The following is a 22,044-nucleotide window of genomic DNA, read 5'->3' on the forward strand; positions in this document are numbered from 1 at the left end:
ATCGATATCACGGTTTTTACTACTAATACCAATTACATATGTATTATGTACATAACAATTAGTGATGCAACGAATACGGATACGAATATTCGTATTCGCCGAATAGTAGACATTTACCGAATATTCGTAATGGCGAATATACGAATATTTAAAAACGAATATTTTTGTACACAACTCTATATTTACTATAAATTTAAAAATCGTGCGTATGCAGAGACTGCTGATCCACTGGCCTTTTGGCGAGAAGATATCCATTTTCCAAGTCAGAAAAAACTCGCCCAAAAATACTTTTCACTGAAGCCGCTGTACAGTCGCTTCGGAAAAACTTTTTTCAACGGCTGGAAACATCCAGACTGAAAAAAAAAATCGCCTCAAACCAGAAAATCTACGAATTTTATGTTTTTTAAATAAAAAATATTGCCTATTGTAAATTTTAATTATTAGAAGAGTAAACATTCATTAAATAAATAAGTATGTATTACCAAGGCGAGATATTCGTATTCGTATTCGCCGAATAGTAGGTTTGATATTCGTATTTATAAAAGTAGTATTCGTTGCATCACTAATAACAATCCTTCTGAAGGTACGCGCCTTCAAAATTAAAAATATATTGATATAAGGTACACTAAATACAAGCTCATAATCACGCAAAAATTGTATGTTTCCTAATGTATACAAAAGACTTTGAACATTACCGCCACGATATAAGGTCTAAATTTGAATGAATGTCGCCGCTGCTTGACATTTTTTTATGACCAGCCCCCCTAGACAAGTGATTTATTACGACGACGACGACGATTGATTACGTCAATCTCATACATTCATAATCTATTCTATTAAACTTTACGCTAATAGAAAGCCACTTGTCTAGGGGGGCTGTTAACCTGATGATTAGGAACAATGCATCATATTAATTGAACACAAAAGCCTACATACCACTTGTGGTGTTCTTACAGTTCTCCTAAACGTAATATTGTTTTTTAACAACAAGATGAAATGAACAATCGTAAAAGATTCTTACCACATCTGCTGTCTTTACTGTTCTTCTAAACGTTCTCGTCGTCAAATCAACAATATTTACATCATTGCCGCTCATTTCGTCGCCATAGGAACCAAAATAGTGCGTGTGCTTTGCGTCCTCTACGTGCGTGCGTAGAGTGCGTTTCAAATTCTTTTGCGTGAAATTGTATATGAAATCGCGTACGGATTTTGCACTGTAGTCTTCTGATAGGACATACTGAGTCTCGTGCTGTAACAATACATTATGAATTTTTAATCAATAATATCAAGAATATTTAAACTTTTAATAGTGTTAAAGTCACCAGTACTAAAAACAGCAAAGCATATTTTACACTTAGTGGCAATCATTATTCATTGCCATATTTCATAATTTTTACATGTAATAATTTTTATTTTATTTACATGCAGTAAAAGAAAACTTATTACATACACTGTTTTATATCAACTATACTTATCCTTACCTTACTATCCAGAATAATAACGGCAGTCATATCCTTCTTACTCTTAATATCAATTCCGAGGGCTTCAGCGAAATGATAGTTGCGTATACTGTCCACAGCTATCATATTCATAGTATAATTAGTTGTACATCCCAATCCGTGTATATGAGATACATTCCCATTAACCCTCGAAGGAATAACTGGTGGATACAACTTAGTTGCGAATCGTAAAATACCACATTCGTGTTCCACATTTTCTTGTATTAAGTTCTCTGAGGATAGTGGATCGTCTTCCTGAGGCAGGATTGACATTTGAATTCTGAAAAGGGATAGGATTTTCTTAATTTTTACAAAAAAAATATAAAATAAAATTGTATAGGTAATTTTAAAATCGATGGTTTTTTAACGAAGTTTTACAAAGATGTAAACAATGTATATTTAAATAGTTTTATAATATTTATTTATTAATTATGAAAACAGTTTTAAAATATTTTTAGGTTAGCCTTACTTACTCCTCCTGTTCAGGTTCTGTATCTACATCTTGAAATATCTGCTCCTCAAATGAAAGGCATTTCTCATAATTTTCGTAATAACTCTTTTCTGCTGGTAATGATCGTAAACTACATTCTTGTAATAAATCCGAGTTTGTCCATACATTAAAATTTTCTTTCGCAGATTCTATAATTTTAGACACAGCCAATCCTTCTTTTAACATAAAATTAAATGCACTTTGTTTTTGATTCTTCTGTGTAAAATTACTCCATGGATATTTATTATTATTAGAAACAACATCCTTTTTATGCTTCAAATTATTTTTTTTGAGAGGCTTTTTGAATTTGTACTCTTTGCAAAATTTAAGGAATTTCTTCTGTTGGTAAAGCAACCTTTGGATCTGTTGTAGCTTTATAAGTTCTGTGGTCCATTGGTTGGTCTGGTTGTTTTGGCAGTTATAATATTCCATTGCAACTTCGCGCATCTAAAATGTAATGAAACTCATGAATATCAATTTATTATGAGAAACATCATTTTATCACTGGAATTTTTTTTTAAATTCCAAACTACAAGGGCATCAGCTTGTGATAAAATATAATATGTATTTCCATTAAAAGCATTTTTTTTTTCAATTATCTTATTGTAAAGTAATTGTAATGTTGGGTAATAAAACTGACTGACTAAAATTAAATTTTATATCGTAAAATAATAACATAATAATATACTCACTAATGCATAGGATGGTAATTGTTCATACAACGGATTCATTGGTGTAAACAATAAAAGCATGGGGTTACCATCAGCATATCTTTCAAAATTGTATGATTTTTTCCACATAGGAATGATTCTAGCGACCGGCTGGGCAAAGTTCTCAAGAATCCATTGAACTAGAGCTGTTTCGTTCCATGACCTTTGGCCAATTTCTGGTACATAATCCTAAGGAAATTATAATGTGGTAAGTATTATTTTTTATTCAAAATACATTACCTATCGACAAGTTATCATTTTTATAGAAAATATTGCAGGGGTCATTTTAAACAAAATTAATAAAAATGATACTTTTTGAAGAGTTGGATGTTGCAGTGCAAAAAAAAACACTACTAAAACAATAGTATAAGTATAAACAAAAGTAATAATTAGGAATTATAGTAGAGCCATTTTAATAGGCAACATTTGACAGTTCAACAAAATTCAACAATGTAACCTAGTAACGACGACATAGAATAACATGATATTTCGTTTTGTTAGAACTGCACATTTGCTTAACTTTTTTCAAATACGATTACATATTTATAATAATAATGACCGATACAAGTAATTTTAAGATTTCATATTACTGATAAACCATTCTAAACATAATAAACAATTTCTGAATTAAAGAACTGACGTCGCTACAATTTTGTGTCAATAAACTTTTTTTCTTTTTAAATACCAGAGACGTTACTCTAAAAATCGAAATCTGACATCTAGAATCGAATGCATTGATTACTTGTGAATAAAAATCATCATAAATGAATAAATGTGTTTCAAGTTCGATTGACAAATGTTTCAAGTCAGTATCGATTAATTCACTTTAATCAATGTTTTTAAGCAGGTTACCTCTCTTCGAAGATAAAATTGATAGACGTCAAATGTTGCCTATTAAATTGGCTCGACTATAATAACATATATGTCTGTAAGTATATTTACCCACCTTTGTATCCTTCCAAAGCATAAACCTAGCATTTGGTACACTTTCAATACCTAAATCTGTGGCAAGATCAGCTGAAGTGACAACAGCGAAACACACTTCACCTATAGTGTCAAATTCGCGCGTCTTTAATGCTGTGTTATACCATACATTGTAATATTTTGAGGTATCTGTTAGTGGTGTGTAGCCTATGGCTACAGCCTAAAAAAAATAAAAATAAAAATATATTCATTGTCATTAAATCATCAAGCACAATCACATAAATGTTCCACTGGCTACCAAACTAGTTGAAAACTGTGTTTAGGTTGTCTGATTTCATGGTTACTCCCTTTAAATTATACAATAAATAATATTAATTAATTTAAATTATTTTTGATATCATTAAATAAACACAGCATAGGCACTTGATTTTCAAGAAGGTGTTTTATTTTTTCAAATCCTTTAATACAATTTGAGTTATGTGACAGCTCTTTAGATATGAGAGTCACACTCTCACATATGAGAGACACAACATGATATCAAAGAGATAATTTTTGATAATGTTGTGGTAGGATTTGCAATTTCTTATTCGCAAACACCAATACATAAGTATTTCATAACATTCATTCAATGTCATATGTAATAAATCAACAATCAGCATAATATATAAAAATACAAAATAATTTAATTTAAATTTTAACTAGCTGATAATATGGCAAAAATTGTTCTGCCCTATCCTTATCACTTTCAAACAGCAAAAAAGATGATGTTGGCTGGTGCTCAAACCTACTGATATATTTACACAAAAAATTAAAATCAGTTTATACAGCTGTGACACAATTTTATAAATTAGATAATAATATTATCATATTCATATGGACTATTTCAAAGGCAGAAGTATTCAAGTAGTGTTACTGTAGATTATTAATAAAAATAATTATGCTCACATCACACATAGAGAGCAAGTTGACTAGATCCTCTGTTGTGGAAACCCTTTCTAATGGTTTCATTATAAGCTCTAAGAAGTTAATCATGCTCTCTGCATTTCTTGGCCCTGGAAAAATATTAGATATAATGTTAAACTTAATACTAGAAATATTAATTTTTAAAATAAAAGTAACAAGTAGTTAGTGTACTATTCATGCAAATCAGGCTGGTTGCAGAGCTAGACCGACCGTCAGTGCGTACCGTCGGTCCTGACGATACGCATGACCGACCATTATGCGTATCAGTTTGTATCATTCAGAGCTCTGCGTACCAGTAAACTGACAAGCTGTACAGTCGTAGCGACAAAGCGAAATGGACGCGTTTACAAATAGTTTAATTGCTGCGTATTATCTTCGTAGACGTCGTCGACGAAACAGACGATATCAAGTACACCCGATCGTCGCCCAAAGAGTTTTTCAGGGGGAATTCACCACTATATATTCGTTATTGCGCGAAGATGAAGAAAAATTTTTTAATTACTTCAGGATGTCAATCAAAAGTTTTGATGAATTATCAGCCAAATTACAAGACAACTTAAGACATCAAAACCTTTTTCGAGCTCCTGTATCACCCGTAGAAAGACTTGCAGTTACTTTAAGGTAGGTTCAGACAGACTAAATAAAACGTGTGTCTTGATAAATATCGTGTGCCTTAGAGTATGAAAAAACCGGCCAAGTGCGAGTCGGACTCGCGCACGAGGGGGTTCCGTACCATTATCTATAGAAACGGCAAAAAAATCATGTCTCCTTAAATATTTATTTTATTCTGGTTTTTAGTATTTGTTGTTATAGCGGCTACTTTTCTCATACTCTAATGACCGTGTTATAAAGAAAAAAAAACCAACAACAATCATAAAAACAAACTATTTATTGTATTAAACTTATCAGTTACGTTCATATACAAGGAGGTTAGAAAAATCAGTTGCTTCATCTGTTTGCTCTATGTTGGCATGCACAACAGGTGGCATATCATCATAATAATTTGAGAGTAACTGTTCTGATTCTTGTGTTGCATGTTGTGAATACTCTGGCGATGTTACTGTGAATGTACTGGAAGACTGGGGACGACTAAAGCTTGTGTTGCTATTATGGATCATGTTAGCTATTTTTAGAATTTCTGATCGAAAAGTCAATTTTTGAGAGATGGTAAATGTATTTGTAATTGGCAAAAGGGAAGTAAAGAATGCCATATCGTCATTTTGAAGGATTTTACTATTATCTTGAAACATTTTCAGCATCTGCTTGTCGAAATCAGAATCTTCTTTATTTATAGACCTTTTAGATTGTGTTTTTCTTTTAATGTTGTTTTGACTTGACTGGGATGCAGGAGTGTTTTCTTGGCTAGTTGACGACTGGGATGCAGAAGTGTATTCTTGGCTAGTTGACGGCTGTGGCTGTGGGGAACCATTTGCAGTTAGAGAGTCCTCAACTTCGACGGGGTGTTTCTTATCGAGGAATCGCATGTGATCATAGTAGATATACTTTTTTTTTATAACTCCACCACCAGATCCAGACTTCGTATTAATAATTGCGGTTTTCGATCTTATGTACGCATCCCGAGCTGTTCTCCATCTCTGTTGTACATTTTTATCTGTAACAAAAAATTATCTGACTTACTTTTTCCTTGCAGGTATATAGCAACAGGTCATACGTTCACCGACTTGCATTACAGTTATCGTCTTGGGATATCAACAATCAGTTCTATCGTTAAGGAGGTTTGCAAAAGAATTTGGGTAATTCTACATGAAGAATGCCTTTCCTTGCCAACATCGCCAGAGGGATGGCTTCATATCATAAATGAGTTTAACGAAAAAGCAAACTTTCCAAACTGTGTTGGATGTATAGATGGTAAACATGTAAGAATAATAAACCCAGAACATGGTGGAAGTATTTATTGCAATTACAAGAAATTCTTTTCTGTAGTTTTACTTGCTGTATGTGATTGTGACTATCGTTTTACATACATTAACATCGGTTCATGTGGAACAGACTCAGATTCATCGATTTTCAAACACAGCAATTTGTTTTTAAAATTACAAAACGAAGAGATGTGTTTTCCTCTCCCTAAACCATTGCCTAATACACTTCCATACGTTATTGTTGGTGATGCGGCATTCGGTATTTCAAAACAAGTATTACGACCTTATGCACGTAGTAACATGACTTACAAAAAGAAAATATTAAACTATAGACTAAGTCGTGCAAGGAGATATATCGAGTCTACATTCGGCATAATGAGCAACAAGTTCAGAATATTTCATAGACCAATGAACACTTCCTTAGAAAACACAATAATTATCATTAAAGCTTGTTGTGTCTTACACAATTACATAAGAGAACGAGATGGTTATAAAATAGAGGATACATTAACAATTACAGGATTCGAACCAATAACTCACAACAATGACAGTCACAATCATATTATTAGATCAGGGGACATGTTGAGAGAAAAGTTTGCTAATTACTTTACATCTCCAGTAGGTGCTGTGCCTTGGCAAAATAATTGTATATTTTGATTTAATAATTGTATGCACTCGTATCAAAATAAATAAACATGATTAAAAAGGTATTTTGTTATTTACTCACCGAAATTTTTTTGCTCAGTCGGAGACATTTCATTGAAATTCGGACATAGTACTTTACATATTTCCTTCCAAGCCTTTAGCCTGGCATCGCGGTCTTTATACAATTTGTGGCCTAAATCCCACAGTGGTTCACGAAGACGAACTTCGGTGATTAAGCATTCAGTGTCGATATTCATTTTCACGACGACGATACACGCATGAAAATGGTCAGTGCACACCGGTCGGTATAGCAACGCTTTCATTTGTTTCAAACAAATGGAAACATTGTTTCCATAGCGCGTCAGTCGACCGACGCTACGCATGCGGACGCGCTCGACCGACGGTACGCAGTGCGTAGCAAAATACGCGTGCGTATGGTCGGTCTAGCTATGAAAGGTTTTATGAATTTCCATACATATGACAAGCGCGACTGACGTACGCACTGACGGTCGGTCTAGCTCTGCAACCAGCCTTAATGTTTTAAACACTTTAATAACTCATACTTAACATTTCCTCGAAAAAACATTGCTGCTGTTTTGTCATCAATCAAGCTGTTTTGAGTGTCAAACTTTATTTATTATAGAGAAAAGTTAATATTTCTATAGCATACAACAACAGCTCATATGTATCTACTTAGTCATTATTAATTGTGTTACATAAAATGAATTTATTTTTATTACCTTTGTATAATATTCCCCTTGAGGATACAGTAAACACCATCAGTATGGGCCATGATGGTATTTTACTGTGCTGTAATCTACATTCGCTGCCTGGATTCCAACAGTTTATTGCACTAAAGTGTACCTAAAAATAATAATATATTCTTAGTATAATGAAGCCAAGTATTTATTTTAATAAATTCTCAACAATTTAAACAAACTTTGTTTAAAACATAATTATTACAAGTAATAAATAGCTGTGTTGAAAAATTTAACACAATATAGATAAGACTTGATTTTGATTACTTTAATTTTATGGAATGCCATAAATTTTCTAGAATATTTTGCAACATTGCAACAACAACAAACTTGTTAGGTATTGATAGTTTTACAATGAATTACTCATTAAATAATTGATGCAAATTTATAAGATTAATACTTCTTAACATCATTTCAATAGCAAAAACAAGAAAGATATAAAATGTTCACTTACCCTGCTACTCAAAACACTAGCAACCATTTCAAATTCTCCTCTCACATACTGCGACTCTGCATCCCAAGGTGCATAGAACATAACAAATGATACATCCTCTTTGTTGATCTCTGCTAATGCACTGCTTAATTGACCTTTATACCAATCTGTCACTAAATTCGTATTAAAAAATCTCACGGCTTGAGGAACTTTTGATATTTTTGTAGGCCTGAAATAAGTTTTATTTTTTATTCCAATAAAAGCAGGGAACTTTTAGTAAATCTTCTAATCAGTAGTAACAGAACTGTATAATATTTTCTAAAACTATTCGTGATATAAATTTTTAAAGAATATAATCTGAAAGCTATAAAAAACTAAAATATCAAACTCTATTCATGATAATTAATAAGCAATTAAAATTATTACTAATGACTACTGCTCGGAATTCTTATCCGAAAAACTGATAAAAAGTTCAACATTGCACAGTATTCATTATTTATTTTATTAATTTGAAACTTACGTATTGTGCAGTGCCCCATATGTAGTGAGAGCTAATGCAATACAAAACACCGCCTCCTTTACAAGCATATTAAGAGTTAATTCTTTGTTATTGTTTTGTTTCGCCAATTGGGATTTGTCAGAGGATTCTGGATCATCGCTAGTAACACTGGGTTCTCTATTTAATGACGTGACCCGAACAATATCGCCTGTATCTACCGTTGGAAACATTACACGTCATTCATATAGGTAGATAATTATTTAAATGCGACCATACAGAGAATTACATGGCAAAACCAATATTTTTTTATAAATTATAATACTGCTCCGTTCTTCTTTAGACATAATATTCAAGGTCTAGTCCTTTATCATCATCGAGATATGATAAAAATACAACACTTGTTTGCAATTTTGCATGTCTTGGTCTTCATTGACATATGACAAACGTCATATATTTTGGCAAAAAGCGATTGGCGTGTGGCACTGTGACATACAGATTACAGTGTATAAAATGTATGATAGGATGATGAGGTGTAAAATAAAGTAGCCTATTCAAATCATCATACTGTATGCCAAAGTTAAAATGATGTGTGAAATAAAAAAAGCATAGGAAAAGGTTTCGGGAAACGAGAAGAATAATTAGTAGCCTATTCATTGAGAATTTGATTTTTCGATGCAGTCGTATCAGCACTTTAGTTGTAATAATAATTGATCTACCCTGATTATTTTGTATTTTTGTTGTAGTCGTGACTTAATACAACTATGTATTAGAATAAAACATGATTTAATAAATTCAGCAGATTAAATTAGGATTAAATACAGGCTAATACCTAAGTGCGTTTATACATGGTATTAATTAAAATAGTTGTATATCTGTGACATTGGCTCTGTGTTGCTATTTTTTACTTGTCTTGAAATCGAATCACAGAATCGAACACGAATTGTCTTGTTTTTGACGAGGAAGTTGTGTCATAATTTGCGTTTCAAGTTTATAATCATTAATTAAGGTATTTAAGTATTTAAAACAAAAGGATTAAGTGTTCTGGACCTATGTACATTAAATTATATCATATATGTGCAAATTTACTTATTCAGCTTGGATCTGTATATTAGAATAAAACAAGGTCTTGTTTAATTTCTGTTAAACAATTATGGAATCTCAACAACAGTTAGATGATTCTATAGAATATTGGAAGAAACAAGCGAAATATTATGAACAAAAGTAAGTTTATATTTAAAAATGCTTAAAGATTTAAAAACAATGAAAGTTTATTTAAAACCTGTTATTTTATTGATTATTTATCTTTGTGAACAGAGTCATTGACATTCAACAAGAATTGGACGAATACACGGAGAATTCTGCACAGCTCGAAAAAGAGTTAGAAGCTTCATTAGTCCAAGTAGAAAAACAGAATAGAGATCTGGAACACCAAAACCAAAGGCTTAAAAATGAAATAGAAATGCTTAGGGTGAGTTTAAGTTTATACAGATTTTGTTTATTGTCGTCATCAATATAATTTTATCATCTATATCCGAGTAAATGTGCTCTTAGTATAATATTGTTTTTTCATACCAAAAGTTGTCTCTAATAATTTACAATTTCTTGGTGTGAAAACTGTATAGTTTAGTTTAGTTTTCTGTTAGGTTAAAATCTTCTTGATATTATATTTTGTCTTTACCATATTCAGAGCTTAGATTATTGTTTTGAAAAATTAACCCATTTACAGTGATTATAATTTAACTTTAACAAGTTTTTGTTGTAATATGATTGATGTTTTTGTTGAATATGATACAAGTCTTTCGGATTGAATTTTAGTAATATCATACAATATGATAAGAAGTGATAGAATCTACTTATTTTGATTTGACATTCCCTAAAGGGGTGATAGACGTACGAGTAAGTACGCGAACTTGTGGCTCGACGACCTTTTTCGATCGTGTGTCACCCCAAGTACGCGTACTTAAAAACCGTTGAGTAAGTTCGTTGACGATCCAACATGTTTGAAATTTTACTCCAAGCCCGCCATCACTCGCACGTCTGTCACCGCCGCGAGCCGCGAGCCACCATTTTGTTTTGTAGTGCGTCGTGTGCGGTTGTGTTCTGTTTCTGTCTTTTCCTATTGTGTCTGTAAAAATGTCTGATTTTCGAATTTATTCACACGAAATAATATCAGAATTCATAGATTGTTTTCGGAATCATCCTAGTCTGTGGCAAATCAAAAGCCATGAATATAAAGACACAATTAAGAAGATGCGAGGATACTCCGAATTATTGGAAATAGTTCGTAAGGTGGAGCGTAATGCAACAATTGATTCTGTAAAAAAGAAAATTAATTCTTTGAGAGCTGGGTACCGAAAAGAAAAGAAAAAGGTGCATGATAGTAAAAGAACTGGTTCAGGAGCAGACCAGATATATGTACCAAAATTATGGTACTATTCTCTACTAGAATTTTTGAGTGATAATAATAATAATGGTAAGTATCATGTAAACATGTACATGTGATGTAAATATTTTCATGATAACAAGAATGTAGTCGCTACTTTTAAAAGTTTGCGTATTGACGAATTTTGCTTTGTACATACACAGTACACTTTTGGTGAATAACGGGACACAGGCCAACCATGTTCCTATTTACTCTGTATAATAAAGAAAATGGTTGTAAAACTTCACATTTCTGATAAACTTCACTAACACAAAATTGTAAAATTGTCAAAGGTTGTATGGAAATAAAAGGCTTTTTTATTTTTAATTTTTATTAATAAAGAAAAAATCTATTTTTCGTTTAGTCATTAAAATGAGTTTTACAAAAAAGTAATACTAGGAATTAGAGTTTTAATTTATTTTCAGATATGGAATCGTTGGACAATTTAAATGTAGAAGATACAGAAATTGAATATTCATCTTCTAATAATCTAAGCACAATTATAGAGGATGATAGTAATGCTGAGGTACCAAAAAAATATTATATCATTCGTTGTTGCCATGGCACTGCACCACTAGTATTAAAATAGTTTTCATATTTCTCCCTAATCATCTTTGCAGTTTGAGTTGGATTACGATCATGTGTTTGTTGTAATGATTCCAATTCTTGATTTGATGGCCGTAGTCCAAAATTAATAGTACCATCTTCATGATTTTCACTATCCAGGTCTAGACGAGGAGTAGACATCGCCAAGGCCTTCGATCGGGTTTGGCACAAGGCACTTATCTCCAAACTTCCATCTTACGGACTACCTGGGGGATTGTGCGATTGGGTCGCTAGCTTTCTCAATGGCAGGAGCATCAAGGTCGCTGTATGTCGGTTCATGCTCCGCACTTCTGCCGATAAATGCTGGTGTGCCCCAAGGCTGCGTGCTATCTCCTACGCTGTTCCTCCTGCATATCAATGATATGTTGCAAACCAGCAACATACATTGCTATGCGGATGACAGCACTGGAGATGCCAGTTATTCCGGCCATGCAAAATCCAAAATCCTCCAAGGAGACTATAGATGAGTGTCGAACGGGCCTTGTCTCTTCTATTGAGACCTCCTTGGAACAAGTCTCAGAATGGGGTAGACTAAACCTCGTGGAATTCAACCCCAAGAAGACACAGGTCTGCGCGTTTTCGGCAAAAAAGTCTTCTTTTGGCAATGCTCCCCGCTTTCAGGGCACTACCCTAAGTATTTCACCCTACATCGGAATCCTTGGCGTTGATGTTTCGAGAGACGTCCAATTTCGCGGTCATTTGGAAGAAAAAGCAAAACTGGCTTCTAAAAAGTTGGGTTTGCTCAATAGATCGAGGCAGTACTTCGAGCCAAGTCACATTCTGTTGCTATATAAAGCACAGGTGCGACCCCACTTGGAGTATTGTATTGCTCTCATCTATGGGCTGGAGCCCCGAACTGCCAACTTCTTCCACTTGACCGCATCCAACGTCGAGCGGCTCGAATCATCAACGACCACAGATTGACCGAAAGGCTTGACCCTCTATCGTTAAGAAGGGACTTAGGGTGTCTTTCCATATTTTACCGATTGTATCACGGGGAGTGTTCTGAAGAGCTGTTTGAGCTTATTCCAGCCGCTCAATTCCATCATCGCACAGCCCGCCACAAAAGCCTATACCATCCTCACCACCTGGATGGTTGGCGCAGCACAACGGTGCGTTTCAACCGTAGCTTTCTTCCACGGACGTGTAAAATTTGGAATAATCTGCCATCGACTGTCTTTCCGAGGAGCTACGATTTGAGTTATTTTAAGAAAAAAGCATATGTGTTTCTTAAAGGCCAAAAGCACACCGCTACCTAATTCACGGTTAGCTCCACCTTTCTCCTTAAGACCGTTTTTATCCCATCCCATTCCCCTCTATGGTAGGCAACACCCATAACGTATGTTATGGACGTCTATGGGCGACGCACTTTGCCATCAACATCGGCCATTGCGTCTGCTCGTTTGCCTTCCAATACTATAAAAAAAAAAAAAAAACTTCGTTTTTTGTAAAACACCACCATCTGAAATACGTCCATTTGTTCCAATATCAACAAATAAACTCATAGTTGGCATTAACGATTGCCATTAAAACAATACTATGATATCCCTTGTAATTAAAGAAGTGTGAACCGGCATCAGCAGGAGGCACAATAGCAACATGCTTCCCATCAATTGCACCTAAGCAATTTGGAAATTGCCATCTGTGCTCGAAATCTTCAGCAATTGCTACCCATTCTTGTTCCGAACTCGGAAACTGTAACAAGAAATTAAATTTTAATTTATTTATTTACTTACAGATAAACAACAATGTGTCTTCTCCACCATCTACTTCTACTACTTCAAATATCACCTCTACTAGTACATTACGCCGTAAACGACATGCTAATGATGAAATTGCTAAGACAATTGCACTTATAGGAAAAAAATTGGATAAAAATGATGATGAATTTGATGCCATTGGCAAAAATGTAGCAGCGAAACTCCGTAATATGACGCATTATCAGCAGGGGATAGCAGAGAAACTGATTAATGAAGTTATATTTTTGGGCCGTTTTGAAAAATTAAACTTAAATACAACTGTTAATATTGGTCCGACTCAAGAATCCCAAAATGTGCAAATGCAAACAAAATGCATGCCCATGCATCCCATTTCGAATTCTTGTGTACCAGCAACACGTAATGCACAAATTATTTCTATTCCCGAATCTGACACTTTTGCTCCAGCAACCCAAGATTCACAAGTTATTTCTATCCCGGAATCACTCGTACCATATTAAAACTTTACGTAAACTGAACATATTATAAAGTTGTGACAACAATTTGTATAAGCTATAAATAAAAAATTCTACATACTTACTACTTAATTTCATTTATACATACTTTTAAATATTCCTTCAGCACAGAGTATATTGCATCACAGATCTCTGGAATAATATATCCCAACGATTGTCTTGATATTGCTGATAAATACATTAAATCTGTATATGTTCCGCCAGTAGCCAAAAACCGCAAAGTCACACTTAAACGTTCATGTGGTGAAATTGCTTCTCTCATACAAGTATCCTGTCTAGCTATAATAGGTGTTACTAAACGCAAAAGTTCATTATATAATGGCTCAGGCATCCTTAAGTAATTACGAAAGTCTTCCTTCTCTTCACGTAACTCGTTTAGCAAATTTATGTGGGATAGACGCTCTCTTTTGGTTAGCCAGTTTTTCACCCACTTTTGCCGATTTCGTCTTTTAGTTTTATGAATATAATATAATATTATTCCTGAATAACATAAAATTTCCTCCGTTGATGACATAGCGACATTCGATATCGGTGACACGCGAGAAGCTCCAAGAACTGACCAAGCTCTTGCGTGTGTCACCGACGTCGAGCCGAGTAAGTACGCGAACTTTAAAACCGCGATTTTAAAGTTCGTACGTCTATCAGCCCTTTTATAGAAGTGAAAAAGCAAAACAATAATACCTCCCTTATCTACCCGATTTTGTGTTAAGCAATAAAAAATACTTATTACAAAAAGTTCAACTTTAATACTTTAAGTTTAAATGGTAAATAAATAAAGATTTGAAAAGTAGCAAATAAATTTGAGCTACCATTAGCGAATATTCAGACAATTATAAAAAAGAAAGTTTATATGCAAAGTTGCATCCAACTTACATATTGTAGGAGAGCCTGTGGGACATGTGGGACATCGTCCTTCACCGATCTGTGATAACCAGATGAGAACTATTTTTTATTAAATATTTTTTATTAACAAATATGCTTATATGCCTATAATTGCTTGCCTATCGAAAAGTGGTCATGGCTATTTTTAATTAAATTAACTTTTATCGATTTTTTTTCATCACCTTCATACTTTTGATAACCCAATGAAATTTATTTGACTGATAGTTTTTGATACACAGAATATGCCTAGGTATGCTTGTCTACTCATTTCAGTGTATAACTAGTAACTACCTGGCAAGCAGGTGTAAACAGGTAAGTCAAAATAGGTGACTCCATCGATTGAGTGATGAGATAACTTATCGAAAGGTATCTCAAATTTTAGATTATTTTATTTCAAAATCAGTCATATATACTTGCCTGCGAAAAATTGTACTTAAAGTACCGTAAAAAAAATAGACATGACCACTTTTCGATAGGCAAGCAATTATAGGCATATTTGTTTATAAAAAATATGTCTCATCTGGTTATCAGATCGGTGAAGGACGATCTCCCACGGGCTCTTAGACCAATAGCAGGTCTATCTATCCAGTAAGTGCAGGGTATTACTTATGTATATATGTATATATATATATATATATATATATATATATATATATTATGTTCTAGTTTTATTATTCTGTATTTTAATGCAATGAGTAACCTAAGTAGTACAGTAAGTTTTTGTATTTAAAAAAAATAGTGGCTGAAGAGATTGAGAACCTCCTACTTATTTTTTGAAGTCGGTTAAAGAGTTTGCCTTTGCAATTATTATAAATAGGTGTAGTGATATTACATTTTTCTTCATACTTTAGATTTTTGAACATAGCAGTTTCTATGTAATGATTTCTTCATTAGTTGCAGCAGGGACTTTGTGGCCAATGTGCAACTAAATTGAAGAATATTATTTTTACACACTCGTCACATCTATATTTTGATTGATGTCAGGGACTTCAGTTGAGCTATAAACATAAATTATCAAATTTAGTTCTATTTAATATTTTTCTTACAGAATAAGTTAGAAAGAAGTCAGCATGAGACAAATGCTTTAGAAAATGAATTACAAACACTTAAAAAAGAAAAAGAGAAACAATCAACATATGTTAGAGAAATAGAGCAGAAAAATGACGATCTAGAAAGAGGTCAAAGGTATAATGTTTATAAATATCTTATTGTTGTATGTATAAAATAATATTGCAGTTATTAATCCTTGTTATCTAAATGCAGAGTCATAGCAGAATCAGTGGCTTGTATTGAAGCACTATTAAATCAAGCATATGAGAGAAATGCAGTACTAGAAAGTGAGGTGGATGAAGTTGAAAATCTCAGGATTAAATTACAACGAGCTAATGATGAAGCAAGAGGTATGTAAATCATGATATTGCTTAACAAATTACATATATCTATGATGTAACCAAAAAAAAGGTTGCAACAAATATTGTTTTGTACTTGTATTGGGTTTTAAGATATTTGGTATGTTATCAACAAAACAGTTTTACCTGCTTTGGTTTTTCAAGGTTATAATTTTGTGTGAACTTTATTTCCATTAGTTACATTTACCTACATCTTATAAAATCTTATAAAATGTGCTGAGAACGACTGAAGATTTCGTAAATTCTTTATTTATAATATTTCTTGAAGTTTGAGGATAGTTCTTATGGAGAGAAAACGTAAACATGTACCACGGGCGAAGGCGGGGGTGGACCGCTAGTTATGAATATAATAATAAATTTTGGTATAACTAAAATTATCACACTTTTTGAGTATCAAATGTCATTTAATAAATCAGTGCATTATCTTCTCATCCCTATCGTAAATGCTATAAAAACGACATAGGCTATATTTCTTATTAAGGTTTTGATTTTTGAATACAGAATATTATTATATGAAGTTTTTCTTTGTTTATTTACAGATCTCAAGCAAGAATTGAAAGTAATAGAAAAGATTCCAGCGATAAAGAAAGAAGACGGAGGTACAAATGAAAATGTCTGCAACGGTCACTCAAATACCTCTCGAACTCAAGTTGAAATTGAAACACAAACATCAATAGCATCTCCACTTCGACGTAAGTATTATTAACCAATAATATTTTTATTTCGTAATTTCATAGCTATTTAAGTCAGTTTATTTCTTAGATATTGTCCTATCATTTGACATAGCATTCCTATTATAAATTCAGTTCACTATCCCTTTTGATTCTGAGATTGACAAACAATTTCCAAGTTAATGCACATTAATTAATAACATACATTTGTCGATGTAAAATTAAATGTATCTTTCACTTTTACTTGTGCGTCATTAGAGCGAAAAATTGGGCATTAAATAAAGTGAAATTTGTGACAACATAATCGCTATCACTCACCCAAGTGTATGTTTATTTAGCTAATTATTATAGAACTTTTTATTTATGTAATAGGAGAAATAAACGGAAATGCGATGACTCCATCTTCCCGAGTGTCTGCTATAAATATAGTGGGAGATCTACTGCGGAAAGTGGGGGTGAGTAGTTTTAATTTTAACGCTGTAATATTGTTATTTTGCACCTTAATAATACTAGTTATATGGGCGTACCATACAAGTGTTGTAAATTTGCAAATGGTGTTATAGGTAGTAGGGACTAGGTAAATGGCTTGTGATAGTAGTCTCATTAATAGATGCCTATTTTTTGGAAGATTAAAGTGTAATTGATGAAAGAAAAAATATGGTGTGCAATTTGATGTACAGACATGAAATAATTAAATTTTGTATATGTCTTGTTGCATTTTAACTGTTGTCTTTAATTAGTGTACCTACCATCACAAAATGCAGGATAATATTTTTTACTGATAATAATGTAATACATTTTTTACCCTGTTAACCATTTAACATTGTAAATGAGTATGACATGTTCAAGTATTTATGGCTAAAGATATTATTATTGCGTTGATTTTATTGTTATTTTGTTGTTGTGTTTGTTAGTTATTTATTATATTTATATTTTATGTACATATTAGTTATATTGTGTTGTTGTATAATTTAGTTTAGATATTATTTATTTTTATAGTCCTTTCCACCTAAGATGATTTCTGTGACACATCGATTTTTGACACGTGTAGAGATGTCTTTACTGAAATCATATCAATTGATTCCGATAATCGATAATATTTTATATGGAAATGAAATCGATTTGAATAAAGTACCAAAATTAGTTTTTTCGGCATTTCGCCAACAATTAACTAAGGAAACTTAGCAAACAACAGCAACAAAAAGTCAACAGTAACAATAACAAAATACCACGTAATGTATCAATATAAAAATGCAACGTATACAAGGCTGACGCACTCGTACAGACGATTGACTCGATTGACAAACGATCACAAGATGGGCGTCGATTATATGATTTTCCAACTCTATGATTTTTCAACGATCCATTTCATGTACACGAATTGCGTAGGTATTATATTTTTGTATTATTTTATTTTATTTTTCATTATATTAAACTAAACAATACTGTTTTTGATTTATAAGCTTAAGATGTTTCATTTTTATATTTTTTGTAATAATGCCGCCATAAAATAAAAATATTATGCACTAAAATTATTTTGGCGTTATAAACGTAAAATACGTAATTCGGAACACGATGAAGTGTCACAGGAATCATCATAGGTGAAAAGGACTAAGTATAGTTAATCTACAGTGAGTTAGTTGTGTTTGTTTATTGTGATGTAGTTTTATGTATTTTATGTATCATTGAATTTATAAATCAGCAATAAGGCTAAAGACCTAGATAACAAATAGCTATCATAAATAACCCTATTTCGTAAAGTAATTTAATATTTATAAATATTTAAATGTATTTATTGTCTGACCCACATATTGGTTGTTGTAACCTTGTTTCTATGGTAACTACTCTATTAAAATTATACTGCATTGGAAAATCAATATAAGAAGTACCTACTGTTAGTTAATTTTCATGGCCACTGTATTTAGTTGTATACTTGGAAGAAATTTACATTATTGAGCATTGTACTGGAATGTTTCGCTTACATAGTTATTTTCCAAAAAATATGTTCCCTAAATATCTCGGAATACTTTTTAAATATGTATATGTACTTATATTTAATATTTTATTTATATATTTATTTTTGGATATTTATATTAGGCAAATAAAACAAATACCATAGCAATGAATATTGTGTGTCTGTTTATTTATGTATTATCTGTATAAAAATATTATATCAGCAATAATTATAATTTACTTTTACTAATACTGTTACTCCATCACAGTAATTATATATTTTCGAGGCTTTTAGTTTTGAGCTACATTTTAATTTGCATGGTTGTGTATATTGTAGTGCATGGTATTTATTGCTTGCAGCTTGAGAGATTTCTTTGCCGCGAATGTGGTAAGGTGAAATGTTCTTGCGTGACCGAAGTCGCGCAGTGCGATTCACCACACGATAGTGACAATAAAGAACAAACGGAACCCAAACAGACCAAGGAAACCGATTTACCAGACGATCCTATCGAATTCAGAAAACCCACAGAATTCACGCGTCAGTACTCAAGACCAGAAACAATAAATACACCCACGGCTAATGTAAAACAGAGACAATCGGAACAACCATTTCAAAGGTTTCAGAATGACAATGGCAAACTGAGGAGATCTTTCCTAGTCAGATCTAGGGAGGGCCTCGAGAATTTTCTCAATTTAAGGAAAGGACAAGATCAGAGCAAAGGGAAACAGAATTTGCGACAAGAACAATTTTGATATTTTGTACCGTCTTTTGACTTTAGGAAAATTGTGTATACAGTTGTAATACACGGTTGTATTATTTTTTTATTAAGTATGCAGTGCTGCCATACTATTTTTAAAGAAATTATTTCCGCATAATACATTATAATAAAACTTGTATAGATTAACTAAATATTTATAAATACGTACACTGTGTACAACGGATGGAATTGTATTTTTATTGAACAGAGATTTATTTACAAACTAGCTAGAATTACTTAATGTACTAATGTCTAAATTACCAATATCAATGAAATGTAACTGATTAGACTTACTTTTATAAATTGAAGTAAGATTCAAACTACTTAGGTCTTAGACTAAAATATTGTAAATTGTATTAATAATTATTATACATAAACTATTAGTATCGATAAGCTCGGGTGATACGTGTTACGTGTAGTATATGATTGTTTTGTTGGCACACACTGGTGAAGGCTTTGTATAACTGCACATGACTTCCATATCACCTACTAATATTAACATCATTCATATTTTGTAATTTTCTTCATTGTAGGCTTTGGAATCAAAGTTAGCATCGTGTCGCGGTTCGGTTAGACCTAAAGAACATTCGCCAAACTCTGCTTCGGATGTGAATAAGGACTACAGGTGTGTACTCAAGAACTAAGACTTGCCGAATACAGTAACACGTCAACTTTGCGACAAATAAACAGCGTCAGCTTTTTATAGTATGATACTATATAGATCGAATATTACAAAAATAGCTTTTGTTTACTCTATCTAATATTATACTGTGATCGGAATCACATTTCCTAATATACTTATATCTGTGATGATAAAAATAAATAAGTTAAATTTACGTAAAAACAGATTTCGGCCTACCCACCGTTGACATCGCAACACCACACGGGTATAGCTTTGCTTCATGCATTGTGTTATATCTGTTCACAAAACGTATTTAAAACGAGTTTCTATCAAGGCAAGTCAGGCATAAATTACCCAACAATAAAACGCGTTAAACGATTCCATCAGAAACAATTTTCGATATCAATCATAATAATTACAATTATAATATTATTTGTATAAATATGATATACTATATTTTCTATTGGGAGGTTTATGTAAATAATATAGCACTTTATGCAATTGTTAGCACTGAAAAATTTTATAATCAATATTAGTTTCAGTATGTAAAACTTATGGCGATTTATTTTTCATGCACTTTTTAATTGCAACATTTAGGTTGTTATATTAGAAATGTGATTAATGAAGTATATTACCGTGCTAAAAGCGACGTTAATGAAATAATATGTACCATAATAATAAATAAATCCGCATAAAAGTAATTGCTCAGTAATACCGAATGGGGTGTATTATAAAATAATGTATTTAACAGCGTGTTTTTGGAATTACATATTCAACATTTTTGTGTGACTAACATGAGTGTGAGTTTTCTCGTCTGGGAAAGTTTTGTTTTCAGCTTCAAAATTCATTGACTACTTCATTAACATTCTATCAATGTATTATTTACATTCCTTTTCAGTAATAAATGTTTAAATTTAACGTATCTTTAATCCTGCATGCAATAATATGTATAATATAGTAAAGTTATAATAAGTTACTATTTGTACCTTTAAATTTAAATCTTGCCTTAATTTCTAACGCAGTGTTGCAAAAAATATAGAAAAATGTGAAAAAAAAACATTTTTACCCATGTGAAATGCAATAGAATTTAAAATGTATCTGTAAGCAATAAGTCTCATATAGAATAGAAATAAATATATTTTTTTCCAATAATTGTTTTGATCATAATATAAAACTGAACAGAATTAAATTTGTTTAATGCATATTATTAGAAATATAGCTTTTTACACCATTCGGAGTTATTAAAATGTAAAAATTATACTATGTAATTAATTAGTGATCAGATAATAATAGATCTTTATATCTTGTATGAACGATAATTTAAAAATTTGAAATTATAACATATTTTTCGTATTTACAATACCTACCTACAGAACCCGGAATAATTTTTGTACTGTAGACATAGTTATACAAATAACTTTTCAATATAGATTTAAATAACAACATTGTGATCATTTTAACAGTAGAATTCCTTGTCAATATGTCGAAAATTGTTTGAATGGTTTAATAGTTAGTCTGTTTGTTTTGTACTAAAATATTCAAGAATCTGTTGCGAATGCATATAGTGAATTACTAGCATTTATGTTTACGTGTGGTGACAACACAATTTATATTTTTGTGCGGAAATAATATCATCGAAATAAAAAAATAAGTAAAAAGAAAATGTTTTTTATTTACACTTATTTAC

General features: G+C 32.1%; 3 protein-coding genes across 4 annotated transcripts in view; 2 read left to right on the forward strand and 1 right to left on the reverse strand.

The window, feature by feature from the left end:
- The window catches only part of LOC149906531 (thioredoxin domain-containing protein 11), a 34,115-nt gene extending 24,899 nt beyond the window's left edge, over window positions 1-9,216 (reverse strand). Inside the window, exons 1-9 of the mRNA XM_090104657.1 lie at window positions 8,823-9,216; window positions 8,324-8,531; window positions 7,852-7,975; window positions 4,569-4,675; window positions 3,646-3,843; window positions 2,682-2,888; window positions 1,973-2,436; window positions 1,482-1,779; window positions 1,022-1,249 (exon numbers count right to left, since the gene is read on the reverse strand). Of these exons, the coding sequence (XP_089960783.1) occupies window positions 1,022-1,249; window positions 1,482-1,779; window positions 1,973-2,436; window positions 2,682-2,888; window positions 3,646-3,843; window positions 4,569-4,675; window positions 7,852-7,975; window positions 8,324-8,531; window positions 8,823-9,031 (2,043 nt within the window). The 5' untranslated portion in view covers window positions 9,032-9,216. The remainder of the gene's footprint in view (window positions 1-1,021; window positions 1,250-1,481; window positions 1,780-1,972; window positions 2,437-2,681; window positions 2,889-3,645; window positions 3,844-4,568; window positions 4,676-7,851; window positions 7,976-8,323; window positions 8,532-8,822) is intronic.
- Window positions 9,217-9,738: 522 nt separating this feature from the next.
- LOC149906532 (nuclear distribution protein nudE-like 1) lies at window positions 9,739-22,020 on the forward strand. Of its 2 annotated transcripts, none has more exons than XM_090104659.1 (7): window positions 9,739-10,022; window positions 10,116-10,269; window positions 15,993-16,129; window positions 16,208-16,344; window positions 16,893-17,045; window positions 17,397-17,479; window positions 20,269-22,020. In XM_090104659.1, exons 1-7 carry the CDS (start codon window positions 9,952-9,954, stop codon window positions 20,377-20,379), a joined length of 846 nt encoding a protein of 281 aa, XP_089960785.1. In that variant the 5' UTR covers window positions 9,739-9,951; the 3' UTR covers window positions 20,380-22,020. The 2 variants fall into 2 exon arrangements, with proteins under 2 accessions (XP_089960785.1, XP_089960784.1); XM_090104658.1 differs by lacking the exon at window positions 20,269-22,020 and adding an exon at window positions 19,338-20,048.
- On the forward strand, window positions 10,686-15,567 carry LOC149906533 (uncharacterized). The gene is made up of 3 exons (XM_090104661.1): window positions 10,686-11,274; window positions 11,649-11,749; window positions 13,568-15,567. Exons 1-3 carry the CDS (start codon window positions 10,935-10,937, stop codon window positions 14,045-14,047), a joined length of 921 nt encoding a protein of 306 aa, XP_089960787.1. The 5' UTR covers window positions 10,686-10,934; the 3' UTR covers window positions 14,048-15,567.
- Window positions 22,021-22,044: the final 24 nt, after the last annotated feature.

The sequence above is a fragment of the Colias eurytheme genome, chromosome 8 (genome assembly GCF_061535395.1).
Source record: "Colias eurytheme isolate Ceu_HAF_F1 chromosome 8, ilColEury1 Martin Lab GWU primary, whole genome shotgun sequence".
Classification (NCBI taxonomy): Eukaryota; Metazoa; Arthropoda; class Insecta; order Lepidoptera; family Pieridae; genus Colias; species Colias eurytheme.

Bases quoted from the DNA above. Each gene is read 5' to 3' on its own strand.
- LOC149906532 (XM_090104658.1), top strand. From the start codon at position 9,952: ATGGAATCTCAACAACAGTTAGATGATTCTATAGAATATTGGAAGAAA. The intron at 16,130-16,207 runs GTATAATGTTTA...ATCTAAATGCAG, and splicing joins GATCTAGAAAGAGGTCAAAG to AGTCATAGCAGAATCAGTGG. The intron at 17,046-17,396 runs GTAAGTATTATT...TTTATGTAATAG, and splicing joins AATAGCATCTCCACTTCGAC to GAGAAATAAACGGAAATGCG.
- LOC149906533 (XM_090104661.1), top strand. From the start codon at position 10,935: ATGTCTGATTTTCGAATTTATTCACACGAAATAATATCAGAATTCATA. The intron at 11,275-11,648 runs GTAAGTATCATG...ATTTATTTTCAG, and splicing joins GAGTGATAATAATAATAATG to ATATGGAATCGTTGGACAAT. The intron at 11,750-13,567 runs GTACCAAAAAAA...ATTTACTTACAG, and splicing joins AGGATGATAGTAATGCTGAG to ATAAACAACAATGTGTCTTC.